This window comes from Hibiscus syriacus, unplaced genomic scaffold (assembly GCF_006381635.1).
Source record: "Hibiscus syriacus cultivar Baekdansim isolate YM2019G1 unplaced genomic scaffold, ASM638163v2 tig00110621_pilon, whole genome shotgun sequence".
Taxonomy (NCBI): Eukaryota; Viridiplantae; Streptophyta; class Magnoliopsida; order Malvales; family Malvaceae; genus Hibiscus; species Hibiscus syriacus.
In genome coordinates, this window is record NW_024062802.1 from 2336895 (window position 1) to 2362858 (window position 25964).

At 33.9% G+C, this 25964-nt stretch overlaps 4 protein-coding genes across 7 annotated transcripts; 2 read left to right on the forward strand and 2 right to left on the reverse strand.

Annotated features, from left to right (window-relative positions):
* Positions 1-495: 495 nt before the first annotated feature.
* Positions 496-4465, reverse strand: LOC120135900 (Golgi SNAP receptor complex member 1-2-like). Of its 4 annotated transcripts, none has more exons than XM_039152060.1 (6): positions 4197-4465; positions 3740-3936; positions 2050-2139; positions 1899-1970; positions 680-809; positions 496-608 (listed from the first exon to the last, which is right to left on the reverse strand). In XM_039152060.1, exons 1-6 carry the CDS (start codon positions 4324-4326, stop codon positions 511-513), a joined length of 717 nt encoding a protein of 238 aa, XP_039007991.1. In that variant the 5' UTR covers positions 4327-4465; the 3' UTR covers positions 496-510. The 4 variants fall into 4 exon arrangements, with proteins under 4 accessions (XP_039007991.1, XP_039007993.1, XP_039007992.1 ...); XM_039152062.1 differs by having other exon boundaries at positions 3740-3927; positions 4197-4464; XM_039152061.1 differs by having other exon boundaries at positions 3740-3927; positions 4194-4464.
* A 12193-nt stretch (positions 4466-16658) lies between these two features.
* Positions 16659-17673, forward strand: LOC120136001 (auxin-responsive protein SAUR36-like). Its single transcript, XM_039152125.1, has one exon. The coding sequence runs from the start codon at positions 17012-17014 to the stop codon at positions 17537-17539; it is 528 nt and encodes a 175-aa protein (XP_039008056.1). The 5' UTR covers positions 16659-17011; the 3' UTR covers positions 17540-17673.
* Positions 17674-20638: 2965 nt separating this feature from the next.
* On the forward strand, positions 20639-22207 carry LOC120136048 (plasmodesmata-located protein 8-like). Its single transcript, XM_039152164.1, has 2 exons — positions 20639-21572; positions 22050-22207. Exons 1-2 carry the CDS (start codon positions 20660-20662, stop codon positions 22190-22192), a joined length of 1056 nt encoding a protein of 351 aa, XP_039008095.1. The 5' UTR covers positions 20639-20659; the 3' UTR covers positions 22193-22207.
* A 478-nt stretch (positions 22208-22685) lies between these two features.
* On the reverse strand, positions 22686-25564 carry LOC120136025 (protein GRAVITROPIC IN THE LIGHT 1-like). Its single transcript, XM_039152145.1, has 3 exons — positions 25401-25564; positions 24831-24887; positions 22686-24377 (listed from the first exon to the last, which is right to left on the reverse strand). The coding sequence occupies exon 3, from the start codon at positions 24309-24311 to the stop codon at positions 23043-23045; it is 1269 nt and encodes a 422-aa protein (XP_039008076.1). The 5' UTR covers positions 24312-24377; positions 24831-24887; positions 25401-25564; the 3' UTR covers positions 22686-23042.
* Positions 25565-25964: the final 400 nt, after the last annotated feature.

Sequence of the window (25964 nt, forward strand, 5' to 3'; positions counted from 1 at the left end):
TGCTGCCTGGAGCACAGTACCAAGTGCCCCCATAGCCTGAACAATTTAATTCCACTGTCCAAGTACGAAGTAGTAGCTACTGCAACAGAAGCCTCAAACCACAGCTGGTATAGCACTAGCCACCCTAGGATTCAGATTATACTGATCAAGGCCATCTAGTAGACTACTTCTGATCAGCTATATCTTCGTCTCGTAATGGGTACAATTCCAGGTTCAAATGTAAAGATATCGATTGATGAATCTCATATGCAAATAAATGAATTATTTCTCGTCTTCTGTAAACTGGACCAGACCCTATGTGAAATTGACCCAACATTGAACTGCACATTGACTACATCAAATGCAAATGACTTGCAGAAGGAAGAAAATTGTGAATGTGTAATGGTACCAAAAAGAAGTTACCACAAGCTTCATAGATAATGTGATCTGTTGTAACAATTATAAAGCAAAATTCTCTTACCGGAACACAACCAGTTTCAGCGTTCACATTTTAATAACTCGTATCTCTAGTTACTTCGAGACCCAATAGATAATAAGGAACAATGTACATGCAGCGATAACGGCTGACAGAATAAGAGTATCTATCGAACGCTTCCTTCTTATGGAACCTACAAAATAAAGGAGTTTTAATTAGTATAGAAATTACTGCTATATGTAATAAAGATACACGATTAAGTACCAAGCACGCCACGGATAACAGGGAACTTGTCACTTAGAACTTTTACTTTCCCTTGAACGTCTCCAAATAAAGCTCTTTGAGAGCCCAACACAGCCCTTGTCGTTTGAGCTTGATTAATCACATCATCTATCTATATGAAAAACAAATACCGGTAAGGAAAATGGACGCTTCGATAAATAGGGAAAAGGAAAAACCACCCAGAATAAATAAAATATAAGTTTCTCTTGTTACATGGCACTAAAGCTAGCAACAAAAAAGTTATGACACCAACTGAAAGCACTACATAAATCTTATCAAGCTAAAAATGAAAGTAAAGCATTTTTAATATTCTTGAATTACCTGTTGGAGATCTTGGAAAAATGAGAAGATACATGTGAACCAAGATGGATACTTGTTTGTGCGTGTGCAAGCATGCACATGTTTTTGTATGCATCAGAAAGAGAGGCTACATAAAATTCCTATTAGCATATCTTTCTACGATCAGTTTTGGACATCAATTGAGTTCCCCTTCCCTGCTCCCAACCCAACCACTAATGTTACCGTTTTGGGTGAATAATTAGAACTCAGTCACATACTAGTTCACTTGAGCTCAAAGTACAGATAACTCAGAAACCATGGTTTTTGCAGCTAATCATAGCTGGTAACAGCACCAAGAAGAATCAACATTCCCGAGTTTATTGCATAAGTTCCTTCTATTGCAAGAAATCAATTGTGAAAACATTTGGATTTAGAGGTCTTAATCAAGAGATAAAGGGTCTGCATCATTAAGTAACCAAAACCAAAATGACGGAAAGCCATCATCTAAATGGAGGTTTACTCGTTATACGTAAAACTTTAGGAAATAGGATTGGTGATTTGGGGTTACTTTTATTTCTATGGGCCTCATTCTATGTTTATGTAGTTCATGCTTTAGCTAGTTTTTGGTAATTGAGATTTGGAATAACGAGAACAACACACATTTGAGAGTTTTTGTTTTTTGGGCCATCAGGATTCAGGCTTGAGAGTTGAGACTAGAGATTTTGGCATTGATAAGGTTTTACCTTCTGGCCAATAGATTCATTCCTTTCATCTGTTAAGTGTACGTGCATAACACGTACATTTCAGCATCTTCTCAAAGCCGTTAAGTAATTTCAGATTAATGACAAGACACAAAAGAGGTAGATTCTTAAAACAAATAATGCACCAAGATATGCAAATATTAAAAATAATTAAATCTTACATGAGCTATGCTCCCGTGGATGGCGGCTCGCTCCCTGAGTAATTGCATTCTCGGTGACATGCTCCCAGATGCCTACACGAAGGCAGATATAGTAAACTTCGGGAAACAGTAGTACGGGAAATTAGAGCAAGGGATTTAGGAATATGACTACCTTTGACTCGCTGATATCATCCCTGACAGAAGTCAGAAGTTCTGCATGTTCCTTCATTGAGTTTATATTTCCCTTGATTCTTCTGAATTCCTTAAAACAAAAAACTATACCATTACTTCAAACTTATAGATTACTAATCAACTTGTCCAAATAACAAATGTCCAAAAGAAGAAACAACTAGGCTATTTCATAGAAAACGAGTACATTAATTAATAGTGCATGGAACCAGAGTGGTAAATGAAGTACCTAAACAAGCCATAGGATTTGGTCATATAGCAGCATAAATGTATGTGTGGAACCCATTACTCTTTAGAAATTAAGAGTGAATGAATGCATTTTGGGGGCTTGGTTTGAATTGTACAAGGTAACAGCAATACTGTAACGGGGTAATTCCAAGGAAAATGGGTTCATTAACTTATGCGGCAATGAACCAGAGTTGTAAATAAAGCAATTTAAGAATCCCTGGTTTAGGGAATACGACACAAACATAAGTGAGGGAGGAATCCTCTTTCCCTTTTTCTTTTCCTACGAAAGAATTTAGTGCTTAGTTTAATATGTAACAGATGATATCGGTACTGCTATACTCTTATTCCAATTCTTTCATGGTTCAATGAAAAGAATAGATAAGGTCACTTCTAACACAAAATACTAAAAACACATGTTTTCCCTACAGCAAGTTCTCATGTAAATTAAAGGGATTCCCATTTGTCCATGGAGAAATTTTTTCTGTAAGTACACATACAGAAAACAGAGTGATAACCAAGAAAAGAGATTATATCAGAGTCTAAGCTCTGTAGCCCCTAGAATAGTATCAAATTATTAGAATGAAGCTAACAAAACATGGACCAAAAAACTTTCGAGAATTCGTTTATCTTTTCTTCTTTCTTGGCCAATGAATGCTTGACCTCAGTACTGTATAACACAAACAAAACGCAAGAATAAAAAGAATAATATATTCATATTCATGTTTTGCTATAAACAAAATAAAGTTATCTTGCACATAGAAGTACAGATAGAAGGGATGATGTAAATAGGGATCTTTGTGATAGTTGGGGTATAGTGATGTAAGGTATCCTTGTTTTTTTTTTCTGGATATCTGTTGACTGTAGCAGTTCTACTGCTTTTCTTGGATAATAATTAATACACACTTATCCAAAAAAAAAAGTTATCTTTTAAGTACTTGCACGAAGTGCTACTCATTGTTTATACTGAATTTCTTCTCCAATTGACGTAACTGCCAGGCTAGTAACAATCAAGGACCACGAACTCTTACAAAAGTAATTTGAAATAAAAAACCTATGAAATAGAATGGCAGAATTACATTTTACACCAAATGAAGGTACAAAATACAAATACCCTCGTAAGAATTCTCAAAACCAACCTAACATGATAGGAGCATGCCAGAGCTTGTCTCGCAGAAGTAGATTCATGGTGAAATGTTTTAGTAAGATGATCAGTTCAAACTTTAAAACCGTGGCAGCGGCCAATAAAGTTGTTAGTAACAACTGCAGAAAAGTCCTAGAAGAAATATGACTGACAAAATACACTCACAGTTTACTTATTAGCAGCAATGTAGGACTAGATATCATAAAATATTCATATTCCTTTTAGGGGTCTTAATACCTGATAACTAAACATGAAAATCTAACTTATGAAATCAAGTATATAAAGCAGAGTCAACGGATTAAACCTGAGTAAACTCATGTAGTATGTCTCTATGCCTTGCAAGTTTCTGGGTTACTGAAGTAGTTGGTGCAGAAGATGCAGCACATCTACTCATAGCATCATTTATCTCCAGCAGTTTCTCAAGCAACGACTGAATTTCATTTTCCATAGACTTCCATGATATACCTGACCCGACAGGTGGCGACCCGGTATCTACATAACCTAAATGTAAGTAACTACCATCACAAAGAAAGAAAGAAAGAAAGAAAGAAAGAAAGAAAGAAAGAAAGAAAGAAAAGAAGACCAAATTTCTAAATAGAAGGGGGAAAAATCTCATTAAGCAAATCTTATTTATTCAGCTTTTAGAGTATGTTCAGTTCTTCAACAGATTTGTTCCTAATTCCAAAAACTTACCTAAAATTCAAAAGGCAAAGCACATTCCAGAAAATAACAATAAAAAAGGGACGAAATGAGCAAACCACCAGGGGTGAACCTAGCACCGAGCTTAGCATATGAAGAGAGTTTGACATCGAGATCGCCTTCGATCTTTCGAGCTTCTTTCCTCAATTCCTCCCAACCCGATTCTTGCAGATCCAGACTCGGATCCGTCATTTGGATCTTGGTAGTTCAATTTCCCAGTTGAGTTATTGCGAGGAGATTGGCTCGGTTATTACAGTTAATAACCTTCAATTAATTGGAGTCATGAAAATGCTGGTGGGTGCTTGAGGTCGGGGAGACGAGTTCATATATATATATATACATATATTCTCAGCTTAGCCTTATAATTTCGATCTCTTATTTTGTTTTTCGGTTTTCATTCAATCAAATTCAGCTTCATCTTCGTTGAGAGAGAGGGGTGATCTTCTACAGGTATATGGAAAGACTGGTTTATCATTTGAATTATGAAATATTATTATATTTTAAAATTTAAATAATTAATAATATTTTGGTATGATTTAAATATTGTTTATAAAACTTACTTTAGATATACTATTTGTTTATAAAAATTATTTAAAAAAATATTAAGTGTTGTATTATTTATATTTTAGAATTAAAAATATTTTGGTATGATTTAAATATAGTTTATAAAACTTACTTTAGATATACTATTTGTATAATCATTACATTATATGGATGATTTTATATTGATCATTTAATTATGAATATTATAAATTAAGTTATTAATTATTAAAGTTGTAACACCCTAATCTATATCCTACCCAAATACGAGTCTGAGATGTCACATTAACTTTTAAAACCTTTATTATTGCAAAATAACAAAACATTTGAACTCTTTTTAAGAAAATATGATAATATATTGTTGAATCATGTTTGTAATAACCAATTTAAGAAAATATACGTTTTATGAACAGTAAAATACGGTATGAACAGTGAACAATACCATATGAACAATAATGAACAATAATGAACAGTACCGTGAACAGTGCCAAATGTTAAAAAATTTCAGATTGCTTGAGGAGAACTGATTCCCCTGCTACAGGGAATTGATACCTTGCTACAGGGAATCGATACCCTGCTACAGGGAATCGATACCCTGCTACAGTAACTTTCATAAAATACATATAAATTCATAAAAATCTAAGTTTTCATCCGTATAAAATTACCATTTACATATACACATTTAAAAAATTACAAATCTTAATCATATGATTTTACAAAACCGATTAGAACATATCTGATTTAAACCTTTATTTACATGCCAACCACTATCCTTATTACAAAATATATACTATACATTTCTTTTCTGATCTGATCTTTGGAAAGGAGAAACTGATATGTCTTGCTTAACTTTTATCATTCTTCCTCTTATCGGAACCTACGCATGAAACAATCACACGCTAAGTCGTTGACTTAGTGAGGCATATAAAACATATAATAAAACCATAAACATTTCATATAACAAAATGCATACATGCATATATACCATCATTATTCACAACAACCTAATTATCATTATCATGATCTTGTACTTATCTTTTATGTGTACCATATAACATCATATAATTCCTGTGAAACATTTCATATCACCAAAAGCATATGCATAACATATATTGTAGTGATCATTATCTCTTTATTAATTCATGTACACAAAGAATTCAGTGTAAACAATAATAACACAATATCATATAATAATGCAAATACTTTTGATATTTTTTATAGGCCCATGTACATTATTGAGAACTCAAGGTAATCGAGTACATTGAGGTTATGCACTATTGCTGTCACCACAGCTCGTATAAGTCCAACTGAGTGGCATATGAAATTTGTCCCGAATGACCTATCCAGAGGTCATAAAGAACCTCGATAACTGTCCATAGGTCCCGAAGAACCTAGGTAAATTGTCAATATGTTCCTTAGAACATATGTAACCCTCGACTCTTGGCATACCAACTATACCACTAGCTCTCATATCACATAACATGGGCATTATTATTTATACCTTTCATATCACTTGTTCTTTCACATAGCTCTTTATCACATTTCATATGATCACATATTTCTTTCTCTTCTGTCACATATGTATGTGTAAACATATATCTCCTATCACATGTGCATATCATCATGTAGTTTATTTTCGTATAATTCATATTACTTATCATATGATTTCATATTCATATGTCACATGTTCTTGCTTTCATGTAGTCACATAGCTCATGCCAATTAGTCACTTATGTTCACATATCACATTCATATCACATGGTCACATTTCATATAACACTTATATTACATATTTCTATAATTACTTATATCAATATCACATATATCACAAGTGTATGTATTCACGTAGATCGTTTTATATGACTTATATCATTTCTCATTTGTTCATGTAAACTCGCATGTCATATCATGTAACCTATATCACATGTTGCATTTTCACATAAGCATGTAAATCATGTAACATATAAGAACATACATCCATTTATATGTACTAATGCACACATAATACTCACATAATATTTTAGAAGGTATTTCTTACCATAGTAACTCTGTTATTGGCTCATCGCAAGCCAATGTTTGATCAATAACATAAGTACAATTTTAATTGCACTCACCTTAGCCTTGCTTTGATTCGATCCTAATCCTTTGATTATTCCAAAACTTTTTTAGGCTTAATATCTACATAAACATAACATTTCAAAACGATTATCAGAAGCCTAAACCTTAAACTTGATGTTAATAACTTAAGCCGATTTAAAGAACCATCTGTACCCCCTGCGTAATCTGTAAAACCCATAATTTTACTGTTTAAACCCGAAAATCATCAACTCTTCACTCAATTCTTCTATTTTAAGCCCCTATCATACCATTAAACTCAATTATCATTACTTAAACCAATTTATATCCATATAAACCATCTTTATCTTCCATATCTCATTATGATTCTTAAAATTAAGAATCATACCAAAATTTCTACATGTTTTAAATTCAATTCTAACACTTCATATCTCTTAATTCCACTTATGACAAGTCAAATTTGACTTCCACTTCTAATTATGAACTCTATTTCAAGATTTCATTCAAAAACTCAAAATCTTTAATCTCTCATATACATTTCATCTTGTTGTTTTAGAACAAATTAAGCTTTCCTTAAGCTTAATTATCATCTAATGATCATAATCCAACTTTTAAATCAACAAATAACCAAGAAATCATAAACTTACCTTTGAGCCTGGGAGATACGAGAGGAAGAAGAAGAAAGAAGAAAGAGTTTTAAGATAACTCTTCCCCCACCCCACGTGAATCATATTTATTAAGGAAAGAAATATCTTTCATATCAAATGACCATTTTGCTCTTTAATTCCTTGGATAATTACTAACAACTTTATGGAAATATTCCCAAACAAATCATTGAACTATTCAAATATTCTACTTTAATCACCAATTTCTGAAATTTTACAATTTAGTCACTAACCTGTAATTTGGGATGTTACAAAAGTGATATCATCTAAGTCATTTAATGAAGTGTTGAAAAATATACTGACGTGATAAATATAATCAAATAATAGTGCATGTTACCATTTAATTGAAAGAAAATAAATAAAATAAGAGAGATCAGGTATACTCTTTCTAATATTTTTATTTTTTATTTTTTATTGACAAACGGTGATATTAACTTTAATGGTTGTCGTCATTGGTATTCTTTTATTTTTACATCTTTATTTTTCTTTTGTTTTAAATAAATTCTACCTTTATGACACGATTTTCTCAATCTTTATGTCTGTTACACCCCATATTTTAAATTAAAATTTATAAATTAGTTTAGGGACTAAATTATAAGTCTCAGAAGTTTACAACTTAATTTTTAACCTGTTGGAAGTTCAGGAACTTAACCATCACCCTACCGGTTAAGCTAGGTCATTATTTGTGAAATTTAAATAAAATATATTTCATTGGTTAAGGCTTAGGTTATAACCCAAAGTCATCCCCATTTTCAGAACCAATTACCCAAATCCCCAAATTTCCCCCTAAATCTCTAGTCGCTGCTCACCGTCGCCTCACCAATCCATAGTCGTCCGACCACCGTTGAGCGCACCACCACCCTCGTTCGACTCATCATTAACCGACAACCAAAACTCCTCCAACCTCACTCCAAAAACCGACGTCGTTCGCTGTGGGGATCTCACCAAATAGTCGTCGAAAATCCACCCCGTCGTTCGATTTTCCTCGATTTCGATCGCCTCGGTCATTGGCTTGCCTCACTGCCACCACCACTGAACTCCCCACATACATGCACTCAAAACCCAATCGGTGGGTCATGTCAACGTCGTCGATTTCATCCGTCCACCGTCGGGGTAAGAGTTTCGGCCTTTTACTTTTGATTGCGATGATTTTAGCTTGTTTTGAGCATTGATATGACTTGGTAATGATGTTTTGGTGATCTAGGAGTGCTACCGCGTGTGTGTGGGGCTCCTCTGCAAGTTTATGAATCTTCTAGAACCGATCCAGTCAAACTGAACCAGGTCAAACTGAGTCAACTCGACCAAGTTAACCCAATTGAGTCAACTTGACCAAGTTAACCCAATTGAGTCAACTTGTTAACTTTGACTGGTCGTTGACCTGATTGTTGACTTTGACTTTGACCAAATAGTCAAATTTTTTAAAAAGTCATATTTTATGTTTTTTGACTTCTTGAGTTTGAATCCGAAGTCTGTTTTGTCAAATTCTTACTCAAAAGCCTTTGAATTGACCCTTCAAACCCGAGCATGCATTTGTACTTAAGTATTTCATTTAAGAATAATTAAATTAAGGTTAATGATTGATCTATGATATTGTTATTTTAAAGGTACTCGAGACTCTCCCAACCATTCGAGAGCTCGACCCAGCTCCTCTCGATCAGTTCGACCTCGTGAGCAGTTATTACTTGTATAACTCGAGCACTGCTGCAGAGTGTGGCGAGGTAGGTGCACAGTAGACTATCGACTGATTCGTTTTGTTAGGTGTGTTTCTTATGTACTATATGATTGTTTTGTCTGTTTTGAAATGTGATTTTCTGAAATTACTGAAATCAGTTTGACGTTATGTTTTACTAATTTACTAGTTAACTATTTATAAACTATGGTTATTTGATATATGTAATTTGGTTACTTATTTTCACTGGGAATATGATTATGCTGATTATGGATCAGGGATTTTACTACTTACTGTGTGAATTATTTTATTGAGATACTATTTTTGAGTAGGATACTGGATTATGGAGGTTCAACTCTGATCAAGCTGGTAATTCTTTACAGACTTAAGGCGACCCTTGGGTAGGCTCCGAGGCCCTTAGAATTTTCTTGGGTAGGTTCTCAGGCCCCAATGTGCTCCCTTAGGTTGGCTTCTATACCCAATAGGTATAAGGTAAACCCTTATGGATGCTGTTCTAGGGGAATTGCATCTTGGTTTATGGGAGAAAGGTAATTATGAGTTTTAAAATTCATCTTATCTATGACTTTTACGATAGTTTACTGAAACACTTCTTAATTATTTTACCTATTATGTTTTACTTGCATCATTGGAACACACTGAGCTCTCTAGGTCACTTTTTTCAAACTTTTTCCTTTAAATACACTTTTGGATAGGCACCTAGACCTGACACTTAGAGGATCAACACATTTGTACAATACATTTTATTGTAATATTTTTATCTTTCGAGCTGCTCTCATTTTCGGTGACATGTGCCTATATTTGAAATACTTGTTTTATAATTTATATTTTTTTGCTATTGATGTTAGATTGACTGTAATTCTGATTATGACATTTTATTTTACTCAGTCACTTATGGTTTTACATTAACTCATTTGGACTTTATCGTTATTAACTATGTTCTTAAAGATGTTATTTATAATATGGTTCTAAACTATCGAAAAAAGTTTTGAAATTTTTTATTGTAATATGTGAGACCTAGTCTTAAAGCATAGGTTGGGTCTGGGGGGTTTACAATGACACATTTGTTATGCTTTTTGACACGTTTTGTTTCATTTTCCGATCGTTTGGTTGTTCTTATCGTTTATTTTTCTCATTGTTGGATTTGACGTCGCTGCAATTAATCAAGATGGCGTTCATTTGTTATTTCGTCGATCTTCCTTGTTTTAGATCTTCGAATTGGATTTAGATACACAACATGTGTTCATAGATAATTTTCTCATGATGTTTGGCTCTGATTTGTATTTGTCGGTTGTATTTGTTACAAGTATAACAATCCGAGATAAAAAATAAAATAAATACAAATATTTTATTAATAATTGAATAGAATAGTTTAGAAGTAAAAACTCGATTTCTAACAGAATAATGAACTAAAAACAAGTTGACGCTCGTAGCTATAGAATTTCCTTAAAACAAATTTTCAATCACTCTTTGGTGCTCAAAATACAATTTCAATCCAAGTCATTCAATGATTAACAAGTGGGTTGGTGTATATAAACCATTCCCATGCTTGTTATCCTACCAATGTAGGATATGGATTTTCCATTTTCCTTACACAATTCACAAGTACCATACTTTGAGTATCAATTTCTTATTCATTACTCAACCATTTTGAGCATATGAGATACTATTGTAAAGATATCATGGAGTATAATATGAATCAATAAATTCATCATTCGAATCTCCAACTTTACACATAAAAAATATGGGTCAAAGTTTCCAATTTATCGTAACTTTTCCAACAGTCTTTCAATAATTTATGTAACACCCTAACCCGTGCCCGACCCGGATACGAGTTCAAAATGTCACATTGACTTTTAAAAACAATATCCTTACAAAATAACAGAACATTTAGACTTTTATTAAGAAAATACGATCATATACTGTTAAATTATATTTCGTTATAACAAATTTAAGGAAAAACGTTTTTATGAATAGTATTATACTTTATGAATAGTACCGTAAACAGTAATGAATAGTGCTGTGAACAATAATGAATAGTACTATGAACAGTACCAATGCTAAAAATTTTCCAGAATGATACAGGGGTATCGATACCCTGCTACAGTGTATTGATACCCTGTTACAGTAATTTCGGCAAAACATTTATAACTCATAAAAATTTAAACTTTCATCACTACAAGTTACCATTTACATAAATACGTTTAAAACATTACAAAACTCAAGCATATGATTTTACAAAACCGATTAAAACATATCAGATTCAAATCTTTATTTACATGCCAACCACAATCAGTATTACAAAATACAAACTATTCAATTCTTTTTTGATCTGATCTTTTGAAATGAGAAACTGACATGTCTTGCATAACTTTTATCAATCTTCATCTTCTCGAAACCTACGTATGAAACAATCACACGCTAAGTCATTGACTTAGTGAGGCATATAAAACATCTAATATAAACTCTTACTTATAACAATGCATGTACAATTAATACTATCATATCGTACAAAACCATATAGCATTTCATATAGTTAAATATGTTCATTTACATAACTCATCATTTCCATCATTACCTTATTTCATTATCATTCATATTTTTCTTATAGTCATTCTTAATTAAACAATACACACACAACAACATATATTCTGTCATGCAACAATTATCCACCTGCACATATGTTATTATTCACATTCTTATTTTTGTACATCATATAACACACATATCACTTCACAAGAATCACACATAACATCCTATAATCCTTGTAATCTATTTTTCATAACATATCACATATACACATATCACATATAATATATTTATATTAATGTTTTATTAGCCCATGTATACTTTTAAGAACTTAAGGTATGAGAGTACATTAGGTTGTGCACAAATATGCTGTCACCACAGCTCGTATTAATGTCTTGAATGACCAGTCCATATGTTCCGAAGAACATAGGTAAAAGGACTATTTATCCCGAAGAACATAGGTAAACAGTCCATATGTCCTGAAGAACATAGGTAAACAGTTCATATGTTCCGAAGAACATAGGTAACCATCGACTCTTGGCATGCCAACTATACCCCTAGCTCTGGTATCACATAACATGGACACTATTGTTATGGTTAATATCATTGCTTTTATGATCACAAATTTCTTCTCTTCTGTCACATACCACATGTATGTGTAACCATCTATCTCATATTATATAACATATATCACATATTCACATAGTCATATAACTTATATTCTTTCTCATGTAGTCACATAGGTTCATGTCATATAACATATATCATAAGTGCATGTAATCACGTATTACATGTAATCACATAGATCATTTCATATGACTTATATCATTTCTCATTTTTTTCATGTGCGTATGTCATATCTTGTTCATATATGTTCATATATACATTACATAACACATAAATTAACATATAAACTTATACATGTACTCATATACATACTTTCATATAGTCTGTATATCAATACCATATAACTTATCTCACAATTTTACATAATCACTTATTTCACATTAATTATATATCATTTCCATGTATTTACTATTATTACATTCACCTATCTTATATTTCATATTCCTATAATCGCTTATGTCAATACCACATAAATAATTTCATATATTCATGTAGTTCAATATCACATATCGCATATACATGTAATCATGTAAATTATGTCACATATAATAATATACCCATTTTCATGTACTCATGCACACATAAGAATCAAAAATCAAATAACATTTTAGGAGTCACTTCTTACCATAGTAACCCCGTCACTATCTCATCGCAAGCCAATGTTTATTTAATAACATAAGTACAAATTAAATTGCACTCACCTTAGCCTTGCTTGCTTTGATTCGATCTTAATTCTTTGATTGTTTCGGAACTCGTTTAGGCTCTGTATCTACATAAATAATTTTCAAAACAATTATCAGAAGCCTAAACATTATACTTCGATGCTATTAACTTAAACGAATTTAATAGATCAATATTCACTTTTTCCTTTAGGGGGTACCGATACACTCCTTAAGGTATCGGTACCCTTATTGCATTATGTGATTTTTCGTTCAAGAGGGTATCGGTACACATACATAGGGTACCGATACACTCTGCCCAAAACATGTTTTTTCACTAAAAAATTCATCATTTTCAACTTAAATTCTTCATGTTTCATTCCCTTTTCTATTCTTAACTCAAGTACATATACTTAAACTAATTTCTACTCGTTCAATACATCCTTAACCTCAAAATTTCATCTTTCATATGCAAATCAATAATCATACCAAATTTTCAAGATGCTCTAAATCCAATTCTATCACTTCATATCTCTTAATTAAGTTGATGACAAGTCAAATTTAGTTTCAAATTCAACTTATCAACTCTTTTCCAAAAATTCACTTAAAAACTCATTCTCTTTAATCTTTCATAACTTTTTAATCTTTTGATTTTAAGACAAGTTAACCTTTCCTTAAGCTTAAGTATCACCTAAGGATTAAAACCCATACTTAAAATCAACAAACAATCAAGTAATCAGAAAACTCACCTTTGCTCCCTTGGGTTCACGGTGGAGAAGAAGAAAGCAAGAAGAAGAAGAAGAGAGTTTTCCAGCTACTTCTCCCCCTACATGTTTCTCTCTTATTAAAGGGGAAAAAATAGCTTCCATGTCAAATGACCAATTTGCCCTTTATTTCATTTAATAATTACTAACAATAATTTATAAACTATTTCCATATTAGTAATTGAACTATTCAACTATTCCACTTTAATCACCAAATTCTAAAGTTTTACAATTTAGTCACTAACCCATAGTTTGGAATGTTACAATTTAATCCTCTATTGTTGTTCGTTTGTCGTAGCAGTCAGGGACGGAATCAATATTAAATATTGACAGAGGTTAAAATAGTGATTTTAAAAAAAAAAATACAATGACTTATTAGGTATTTAAACTCAAAATTCAGAAGACAATGCCTAATTTGTCTAATATTTAACCCTATAATGACCTAAATTGTTATTAGACAAAAAAAATTGAGAACATAAGATTATCATTCTTTAATTCAACCCCTACTTGATTAAATACTTAATAAATTCTTATATATTTTTAATTTGAATACTTATTTTTACATGAACTGAAATTGTCCTTTTTTTTTTAATTTGAAGTCTTATAAATTCAAACTTCAATATTATATATATATATATATATATATATATATATATATTATTTTACATTGATTTAAGATTATTTAACGAGTGTAAATTGATAGTTGAAATTAAAAATTAAAAATGATAAAAAAAATTTAAAAATGAATAATCTAAACCATCAATTTACACTCATTCAATAAATTTTATGCTATTTGTAAGTTTTACTTAATATAAACAGGTTATATTTTATAAAATAATATATTAACTAGTATGTAGTTAAAGTTTAACAAATTAAAATTAATCTTTTTCCAACTAAATTAAAATAAAAATAATAATAATTGAATCCAACCGATCTCACCATGAAGTTGTGTTGAATCGTAAACGGCGACTGTGATAAGCGTAAGGTACCAAACTCAACGCGTCACTTGTAGCAATTGGACAACGTGGCCGTATGATTGATCGGTTTTGTAATCTTCAACTGCAATTAATAATTAATGTAAACTTGACTAAAAATGTTTTAGATCATTTCGGCGTACTTTGAATCGGTATTTAGCTAATAATAATATTTATTATGTTTCGAGTCTTTTATACTCGAGTTCATCATTAGGGGCATAGTTGTCTTTTATATTGTCATATATTATAAATGTAATAAAATTTTAAAAGATTAAAATATACTATTATTTTAGATTTAAACTTATAGTTTATTAATAGGATCAAACAGAAAATTATCGTTTTTAGGAGTAAAAGTGTTGATGTTTAACAAGAAGATGACGGTTTTTAATAATCGTATTTTTTTTAATGTAAATAAAAATTAGATGGTGGTTGTGACTTAAATACCTATATAAATCTGGGATGAATACAATATAATATATATTTAAAGACTCTTAATCTTTTAATAGTGAACACTTGTATACTATTTCGTACGTAATGTTCAAACTCGGATCCTCAAATAATAACAATAAATTCATTAACCACTAAATTCCCTCAAATCATTTCGAGAAAACTATAAAGTGACGCATTATATTTTTCATGTTTCGATATTTAGTATATTCTTTCATTCCTTTCTAAATATATGTGGTTACAGTTACAATTTATAAAGTATTTTATTTAAGATATTATTATTACCCAACTATATTTATATTTATATAAATTTTAAAATATTTGTGCAAAAGTCATAAATAGTTGATTTCTTTTTCTTTTTTTATAGTTACAGTGCAATTAACAAATCTTTGAGGCATCCTTACGGTTGAAGTTTGATGCCCGGACTTCAAGGGCACTCCACAACTAGCAGTTCATGGACTGTAGACAGTCGTTACGAGCCACAATAACATCCAAATATTAATTTGAGTATATAAAACCATTTTTAAAAATGTAAACATATAAAACCATTTTCGCCGATCAATTCATAAATCTAATTTAAAAATGTAAACATTTATCAACAATAAATAAAGAAAAGATTAATAAAAAATAAGTGTTTAAAGTATATTCAAACTTTATTTTTGATATTTAAAGATTTTTTTATTAAAAATAATAATCTAACATTTTTAATGTTGCACTTTTATATGTCATTAAATTTATTTATTAAATAACATATGTCACTACTATATATTTTAAAACACTTTTATTTTTTAAATAAAAATAATATTTTTATTAAAGAGAAATTATTTTTTAAAAGAATTACCCCCAACCGTCCCCACTCACCCCCAAGCTTCCCTCTCCCAGCCATCTCCTTCCTCTCAATATTTTGGATTATTAAGATTAAATCCCAACTAAATTCTCTGTCCACTGTCCATTGAGTTTAAGATTAGAGATCTGGGGGTTCGAGATTTGAGGCAAAGATAAGGGTAATAATCAATCAATAGGTGAGCAACGATGAAGATGGTAGCTGAAAATGACCGACGACAATTATAAATGTATTTAAAATTAAAGATTTTAAAGTTTTTCTTTCTAAATTTTTTAAAAATTTTTTATTTTAAAATAATCTTTTAATAAAGTCTAACACATGTTATATAATGATATTTTTAACGGTTATTATAGTCTAGACACATAAAATTATAACGTCCAAAACGTTAGACATCTAAAAATATAATAGAGAAATTATTAAACATTTATTTTTAATAAAAATTCTTTAAACACCTAATATTAATTTTAAGTATAATTTAAATATTTGTCATTATATTAAATCATAAAAAAATTATAGTAATTTTATTTTTATTTATCAATCCCCTTCATCGTGGGTACGCGAAAATGTCAATCCGACGGTAATGACCCTCTCCAACTCTCCAAAAGGTTTGAGTTTCCACGCCTTAATTTTATTACGCGTGCCCGTTGACTACCTTTCCAAATTCCTTTTTTTTTTCTTTCACTGCCTCACTTTCTATTTATAAAACAACCTCCTTCACCTCTCTCCATTCAACCTACAACAACCCAAGATTCTGAGTTTAATTCTTCAGAGTTGCTGAACAGAAAAGAAGGAGGAGGAGACTACTTTATTCATATAAATCTTGTTTCGAATGAAAAACTCTGTTGTAGAGAGGAACAGGAATGTCTAATATATCGACGTCTCTTTCTGAAGTTTGCCTTACTCTCTCTCGCCTTACCATGTCCATCGCCGATCCATGGCCCTTTTCATGAACTTCTTCTACCTCTAACCAAATCCTTTCAGCTTATTCTTGTCAGCTTATACCGACAAAAAAGGAAAACACGCTCGCAAACAAAGGTCGATTTACTCTTTTGTTTGGTTTTATCCATGAGGAAGATAAGAGGCTTCAAGATCGGGAAGCGGCTAGTCCAAATCTCCGGCTGGTTCATCCGAAAATCTAGGAATCCACTTGGATACCGTTCCACGACCCAAAAAGCGTCGTTTTGTAACTCGAAGCCTTTCTCCAAACTTATTGCTTGGTGTCGCCGCTTGACACAAGGAGCCAAATCTCTTTGCTCAGTGAAACCCGGGTCGGGTTACGTCCCCATTAGTCAAGACCCGATCAAACATGAAGTCCCGAAAGGACACTTGGCCGTCTACGTTGGTAAAAAAGACGGCAATTTTCATAGAGTTTTGGTACCCGTTATTTACTTTAACCACCCTTTGTTCGGCGAGCTCTTGCGAGGAGCCGAAGAGGAGTATGGTTTTAGCCACCAAGGTGGAATCACAATTCCTTGCGGGTTCTCGGAGTTTGAGAGAGTCCAGAACCGGATCGCAGCCGGAACCAGAGGATTGAAAATGTCATGGAAGCGCTACCATAGGAAGGCCGCTGCCGGTGGTGGTAAAAGTGGTTGATATTTGAATATTTTGATAATACCATAATTAATTATGGGCAATGATTGTGACTACGATGTCTTCGGAATTAATGTTTTGGTAGATTTATTACCCTTTTTTTTCACTTTTTCGAAGACGCGGTGCTATGGATTTTCGTTTTTACAAGTATACTTTTATACTGAATATATTTTCACTGTTATAAAACAATTAGTATTTCAACTTTTGTATAAAAAATATTTATAGAAAAATAATGTCGATGGACAAGTTCAGACGGGTTAGTTTTTCCCGTTATTGTAATCGTACATTGCTTGTCCTTTTTATCTATATAAAGTATATTTTGTCATTGTTTAGTATTATATTATATATACGTACATATATATGAATAAGAGATGGTAAAAAATAATATCAAAGATGCAGTATAGACTTATTGCATATAATTTTGACAACTGTTGATGCTCTGCTGCATTTGTCTTCAAATAAACAAGCAAATCTTCCCAACACTATTGAAGGATTGCTTATCAGGGTCGGCAGCAAATGCCCACAACCGGAAAAATGGCTCCGATGGAGGTGATGGGGAAAAAATGGCTGAAAAAGGGGGTTAGAAAAATTATTTGTTGAAGTGAGGTAAATTTTGCAGTGTTATTGGAAGACGTTCGAAGTACATGATGTCTTTTCGAAAGATGGTCAAAGCACCCGACGTCTTCAAGTTTTTCATCCATGGAAGTTGAATAATGAAATCTTGAGGACACCGAGTATTTTGCTCGTCTTCCGAGAAGACGTAATGTGCTCTGCCGTCTTCTGGTAGTACTGCAACTTTCTCCCTAGCTCAGGAAATAAAACAATAAGAGCAACACAGAGGAAAATAAATTTTTCCAGTGCCCTATTTGGGCGGGGAAGCCGCCCACATCCTAAACATTTCAAAATAGGGATAAGTGCTCGATTGAGTCAAGTCAAAAAGTTTTGATTTATTCAAGTTGATAAGTCCTATTTTATAATATATATTTTTAGTCGAGTGAAGTCGAGTTGTTCGAGTTTCTATAACTGTATACAATATATATTTCTTCATATTAAGTCTGAAAATGTTACAAGTTTAAATTTTTTCGACTTTAAGTCGGATATCGATTTTTTATTTCAGTGAAAGTTGATAATGTTTAAGCTCACAAACTTTTAAATTGAGTTAAATTCAACTTTAAACTTTTTGAATCGGATCAAATGTTAACAATACTCTAATTAGACTCATCTTATTTACAGCCCTAGTTGGCACAGTGATTCTCACCATAAATGTCTCTATCAAGCATCTTGAAGGTGGTAGTGGCGATTCTTGAGGTAGTTCCACCGCAACTTTGTTTGGATGCGTAAAAATGGATCGTTTGACACTTCAATGGCCCTGTGCCAATTGGCACATAAAGCTCTCTGGTCCATGTGCTCCATTATTTAGCCCTACTTAATCCCATGTGCATCGTCTTTCCATTATTGAGAAAAATACGAGCTTATTTCATATCGGTTCTGCATGGGTAGCCTGAACCTGAGCTTGCTTGAGACCAATATAATATTTAATTTCGATCGTAATACATTATAACAGTCGCATCATAATATTTTTTAAGAAACAATAATATCGTAACTACCACAACAACTGTAACCGGCAACACCACAATAACAATTTAATACTATTCAGACAATAGTGGGCTGTTTGTTGTGTCCTAAATAAGGCTGCACGAATTTGACCTATTGTGCGTGATAATGTCAGTTGGGATATAGAAATGGTCACACGACCAACTTTTGGATCGATTCTTGGATCAATGGCATGAGCTCGCTGGTTGACATCATCAACATGAATCAATTTCATTTCCCTCAAGCTTTCGTTCGTGATTTGATTACTAGTGATGGAGGTTGGGATGTTCAACGTTTGCGTCAATTACTCCCTACTGACATTGTCCAGCGTGTTTTAGGAACTCCTCCCTCGGATGATTTGGGCGAGGATCTTCCGGTGTGGCACTAGGATCAGTTGGGATTGTGCTCTGTGAAATACGCTCCTGTGTGTACCCAGAAGGATAGTTGGGATGAGTGATGCAAAATGGAAGTTAGCGTGGAGTTTCGATGGCCCATAGAGGATTCGACAGTTCATATGGTTGTTTCTCCGCCGCCGACTTATGACCAATACCGAACGGAAAAGACGGGGTCTTGCGGATGATGATCGTTGTCTGTTGTATGGCGCTGAGGAGGAATCAATTACCCATATCCTTAGGGACTATCACCAAGCCCGTGCAATATGGAACCATATTATTCCAGCTCAATCTTTTTTTCTTTATTTTTTTTCACGGCCATTATTTGATTGACTGCACCTTAATCTTTCGAACTTTGCAGGGAACGATACTGTGGATTATCACTGGAGACACCTTTTTGGGATCCTTATTTGGAAGCTTTGGAAACATCGCAATAATGTAGTGTTTAACGGGCAAATTGATGCTTCCTCTGATCTCCTTCTATCGGCCAAAGCTTGGGCAGGCTAGATCAAACAAGGCAAGGCTATGTATACAACCCAACCTGTTCAACATAGATGCTCGACCAAATGGAAGCTTTCTCCTCTAGGAGTTTTAAAGTTAAACACGGATGGAACGATGCAACCGAGCTCCATGGAAGCAACAAGTGGAGGTGTATTTCGAGATGAGAATGGTAAGTGGATCGTTGGATATAGCAAGAGAAACGGTAAATGCAATGCCCTCCAAGCCGAATTATGGGATGTTTCAGATGGTCTTGAACTTGCTTGGCAGCATAGCTTCCGACATATTGTGATCAACACTGATAATATTCAAGTGGTCCACAATCTCAACTCTCTTTCCCAGTCGTTTGAGCTTACGCTTCTTAGGAGAATTCGTGCTCTTCTCAATCGGTCCTGAAGCGTTAGAAGTAGTCACACTCCAAGGGAAGCTAATCGGCTTGTTGACTGCCTTGCTCGCATGGGATATTGTCAAAGCATGGAGATTTTCACGCTCACTCAGCCCCCTCAAGAAGCTCATCACGTTTTTAATTCGGACATGGCTAACATCCTAGATCGATCTACCCACTAATTAATTTTGTGGCTATCTTTGTTTACAAAAAAAAAGGCAGCAGCAACCTTATTACGAGCCCAAACATGATGCAATGTGGTCGATCTTTTTGTTGTTTACGAGGGGATCAAATGGGGTCTTTTTTAATAGGAAAAACAGACGGAAAAGCAATCAGAAACTCACTTCCACAACACTAAAACAGAGCACAAAAGAAAGCAAAGCCAAATTGAAGGGGGGGAAAAAGCAAGGGAGAAACGAAGAAAAAATGTTTTGTAGCCTTGAATCACACTCCTTTCACCGAACAATCAAACCCCTTCTCTTTCTCTTGCTCTCTCTTAGTTGCTTTGTTCATTTTGTCAGTGCTAATATCTTTATTTATGCCGGTTGCTCTCAAGACAAGCACGCATCGAACTCACCATTCGAAGGTAACCTCAACTCTTTTCTATCATCAGTCGTTAGCTCATCCTCCCAAGTCTCTTACAATACATATGCTATTGGAAATGGAAGCTCGACGCCGCCCGACGCCACCTTATACGGCTTGTACCAGTGCCGGGGTGATTTGCAGAAGGCCGATTGCAAAAGGTGCATGCAAAGTGCCGTTAACCAGATAGTCTCGGTTTGTCCCTACTCTAACGGTGCTTCGTTACAACTTGAAGGCTGCTATTTGAGATACGATCATGCTAATTTCTTGGGGGTCCCCGATACGAGTCTGAAGTTCAAGAAATGCAGTAAAAGTGTGAATAATGATGTCGAGTTCTACAAGCGTAGAGACGATGTTCTAGACGACTTGGATTCTTCTATCGGCTTCAAAGTCAGTTCGTCGGGTTTGGTCGAAGGGTTTGCTCAGTGTTTGGGGGACTTGAGCGCCACCGATTGCTCTTCGTGCCTTGCAACAGCTGTGGGAGAGATGAAGAGCTTATGTGGATCGGCTGAAGCAGCTGGCGTGTTCTTAGGGCAATGTTATGCTCGATACTGGGCTTCTGGCTACTATGCTGAACTCTCTCCAGGTGCAATTCACATTCCATATAACTCTTTTTTTTTTTTAATTTTCGTTTCCGATTTATATTTAAGATAATATCATTTCTAAAGTTTGAACATTTAGAATAAACGGTATTGATTAAATGTGTCATTGTTTTATGAAGTCGTTTTTTTTTGGATAATCAGATACTTTTACTAAAAGTCAATTCCACAATTCGAGAGAAACCATCACTTTTCATTCGAATAAGAACCATATGGTTTGCTTTCAAAGCAGCATTATTGGCTGACGAATAAAATAAAGCAGTAGAGGGAATATTGGTATAACCATGACCAAACCCTAAATAGTGGAAAGATTCCAGTCGATAACCTTCCAGTGGTCTTTCGGAATTTCCCTACCTAAAGCACTTTACTCAAGTTGAAGCTACGGAATATTGAAAGGATTGAGTTTTGCCCATGGTTATCCTTCAATTTTGATTAATATTTGCTTCCTTTTGTATGTGGTGTAGATTCCCACCACGAAGATGATGTGGGAAAAACAGTAGCAATAATCCTGGGTGTATTAGCAGGTCTAGCCGTTCTCATTGTTCTCCTCTCAATCTGCCGAAAGTCTTCGAGTGAAGCTCTTTATTCTACTTCATTGTCTTCTTGATTTCTATTCTCATTTGCAGACTGCAGAGATAATAAGTTTGAGCCTTCTATTTTTCTTTTCACAGATTGAATGAATCTGCCCCTGGGGAGATGTGCATGGTCTTTTTCAGGCCTCGCAAAGTGTATTCTTTGTTTCAGAACTGAATAATGTTGGAATTTTTATTTTTGAAAAAAATAAGGTGACAACTCCAAATCTTGTGAAATCTTTTAATGGAGCCGTAATCTTCATCAACTTCGAAAAAGAGCTGAAGATTCCTTCTCAAAGCTGACATAACATCCATTCCCTTTGTTTACAGAAACGTAAATATAATTAATAAATGTTGGCTGGGGTGGTTTCTCCTCAAAACAAACCCGCAAATCAAATGCGCATCTTTCTGCAAGCTGAGTCTTGAACGTCTTCTTCGATACCATGTACCACTTCTCTGTCATTATGTAAATGATATACTTGTAATATAAAAGGCAATTGATAGTTATTTAATATGAAAATGGAAACATTGATGAGCAAACACCAGTTTTGAAGTCGATAACAACGTTTCATAACAATAACATTTTCCTTGCATCTGCTCTTTCAGCAATCTAAGGGCACAACTAAAGCATAGAAACAGATGATGCTCAGATCATGGGACTGTATTGCTGCATACTTGCAGCCAATTTAAAACCCAGAAGAACAGTTGAAGCACAAAGACAAATGAACTTTGTCAAGAAACAGCGAGCTCCGATGTAGAGATACAACTACTGTGATTTTGTAACTACAGCAATAACAACAAATCACAAAGACAAACAGCATACTATATTAGTACATATGTGCATTACTCGTTAAACTCTAAATAGATTTGCGTGGTGCTGGTAATTTACTCGTTAATCTTCATTCCGGAAAGATAAACTCGGCTCTTGATGACACTGCCACCAATCTCAAAGCCAGGCATGACCATTAGCCCAACCTTGGGCTTCTCATTGGTATCATCCATCATCAAATTCTTCTCTACACTTTCCATATAAACCTCTGAGAACTCGCTCCCCCTTTTAACTTGAAAGACTTTCACATTAGGGTCGAACGAGTAGGCTAGCCTATGCAAAAGCCAAATAGATTTAGCCAATTTTAGAAAGGCTTGGTAAAATGGAGTCCTAGGATGTCCACCTCCCATTATGTAATTACGCTGGTCTAGATTTCCAAAGAATGAAGCTTCCATCTTTGGATGAACGACCATCAGGTACTTGCTCTGGGAAAATTTCCCAAAAAAGGAATCAGGATTCTGGCCCAACATGTCCAATGGATCCATCTCCCTCAGGGCCAGATATTGGTGGAAGAAGCTCTCTGTATTGACCGTAGCGTTATCTAATTTAATAGAGAAATTCTCCTGTTGAAACCCACTGAACATCCTCTGGCAAATGTGGGACTCAAATGCATATTTCTTGTGAGCTCTCTTGGCATAAACAACGTTGGGCTCAATTGAGTCGGCGGCAGCATCAAGGTCCCAGCCAGCAGCTTTCATCATGTTGATTAACGGTTTAGAAAAATCATGAATTGATTTGAAAGCAGATTCAACAGCTGATGTGAAGAGCTCGTGTGTCAAATCCACAGGAAAGATTCCATTTTCTTCTCCTGAGCCTTCAGATTCCTTTATAGACAATCCCCTAAGCTTTATATTCTTTTCCAGTTTCACTCTCTTCTGGTTTGCATCTTCAATTTGCCGCTCCAACTGTCGAATCTCGGAATCCTTATTCTGAATTTCAGACTGAAATTTCTTAACCATAACCTCATAGGTTTTCAGCAGGCTCTGCTGTTCTTGGATCTCAGCAGCTAAACGAGAATCTTGAGGAGAAACACACACTGGCTTGGGATTCTTTTCCCTGTAAAAATGCTTCAGTTCAGATAGATTCTTCAGCTCGTATATTACAAGTTTATCAGCAGCTTGGATCTTTTCAGGGTCATAGGGAGTATGAGCAGTTTGTAGCTGAATATAAGCTGACTTGAGGGAGGAGATGTTCGTAAATAATTTGGATATGAGAGCTTCCACATCTTCTGGATTCTGGTTCATGCTCTCTTCCATGGGTTGAGGGTGGACTTTTGGATTGTTGCTATCACGGAGATGAGTATCTTTTGCCCCAGTTGGTTGCATAGTTTTTACCAATCAAGGGGATAATTGAAATGGAATCTTTCAGAAAAAATACTGCTACCAGAACACCTGCGGATTCAGACAGTGTTAAACCTTAGGCAACTTTTCACGTATATCATATATGATGCAAAGCATGTACAGAAAACAGCTGACTTTCAGCAGGCGCTATTATACCAGCCATGATGAAGATTTGAATGAGTACTCGAACATAACAAAATATAAAAATATTGAGCAATCTTTATGTTCATTAAACTCACCAAGTTCTCAGTTTAATTCTAGCTTCTGGTTCACCCATAATATAACTTGACTGATATTTCTATGCCATGTGGTAACTTTGAAATCGGAAACAACAAAAGGAGTTTCTTTCCTACATTTAGCCCATATCTTAGACGTAGTAACTCAAAAATACTGTTGAAAATGCATGGTGAACTGGGCAATTGGGCACATATTTTGGTTGTTCAATGATCTATGCGATACAAACTATTAGTCGTGTATAACATAAGAGTTAGAACCTGAGCATACCTGAAAAGATCACAGGCCCTCTCCAGGATATATCCACTAAACATAATCACCTTCAACCTGAAAACAACAGTAACGAATAAAGCCGACATCAAAAAAAAAAAAAAACAGTAACGAATAAACTAAAAAGCTTCCCAGAAAACGATGGATTAAAACAAAAGCGCACCAAAATAAATAAAATCTTTCTTTTTCCCAGAAAATATAGCTCCATCATTCATCATTTTGAAGTTCATCTGATTCGGTACACTACCAGTAATAACCTAAAGCAATGTTTTAAGAAGCAAAAGATAAAATTTTCGAACGATTTAACATACATAACCCGAGACCCACTAAGAATTGTTCAATAAACGAGGTAAAGAGCACATTTTTAATAAGCAAACCCTTAGATACACAAGATTCCCAGCAAAAAAATCGTTCTTTAGCTTAAAAAGAAAATGCAAGCAATTAAAACCCTAAATCTAAGATTGTACAGTAATGTAAGACCTAAAGTGACCAAATTTAACCAGGTAAACCTTGGGTTCTCGAATAATTTAGCTTTGTCGGGGATAATTTGGCGTGGAAGAAGAAATTTACCTGGACCGAAGATGTAGCCGGACGAGATTGGGAGTATTTTTTCAGACAAAAATATTAAACAGAAGGACAGAGAGAGAAGCAAAGCTTCGTAACATTTTGCTGAAGTTTTCAACTTTTCGCCATGGGCCCACGGTCCACTAGAACAGAACAAAGCAAACCCTATGATCATATTACTTGCAATTTACTTTATCTTGGAATTAAAATCAAAAAAATTTATGATAAGCTTGTTTGTTCATAATTTCAATTTCTTTTACAAGGAAGAATCACGTATGTTAGTTAAAATAAACTCAAGGAATGATTTAGTTGGTATAACATGGCATGTTTTCCTCGATAATTTAAATTTAAATAGTATTATTTGTATAGACTATGTAAATTTATTTAAAGTAGGTTATTAATCGGTAACAAATGTCGATAAGTTACGTGTATAAATTAAATGATATTTTATCAAAGACAATTTTGAAGAAGATTGTAGTTATTATATGTCGAAGTCATTGAATATATGATTTTGTGACAATTTGCGCAATCGAGGTAAACCTGCTATTCATAACTGGAATTGAGATATTC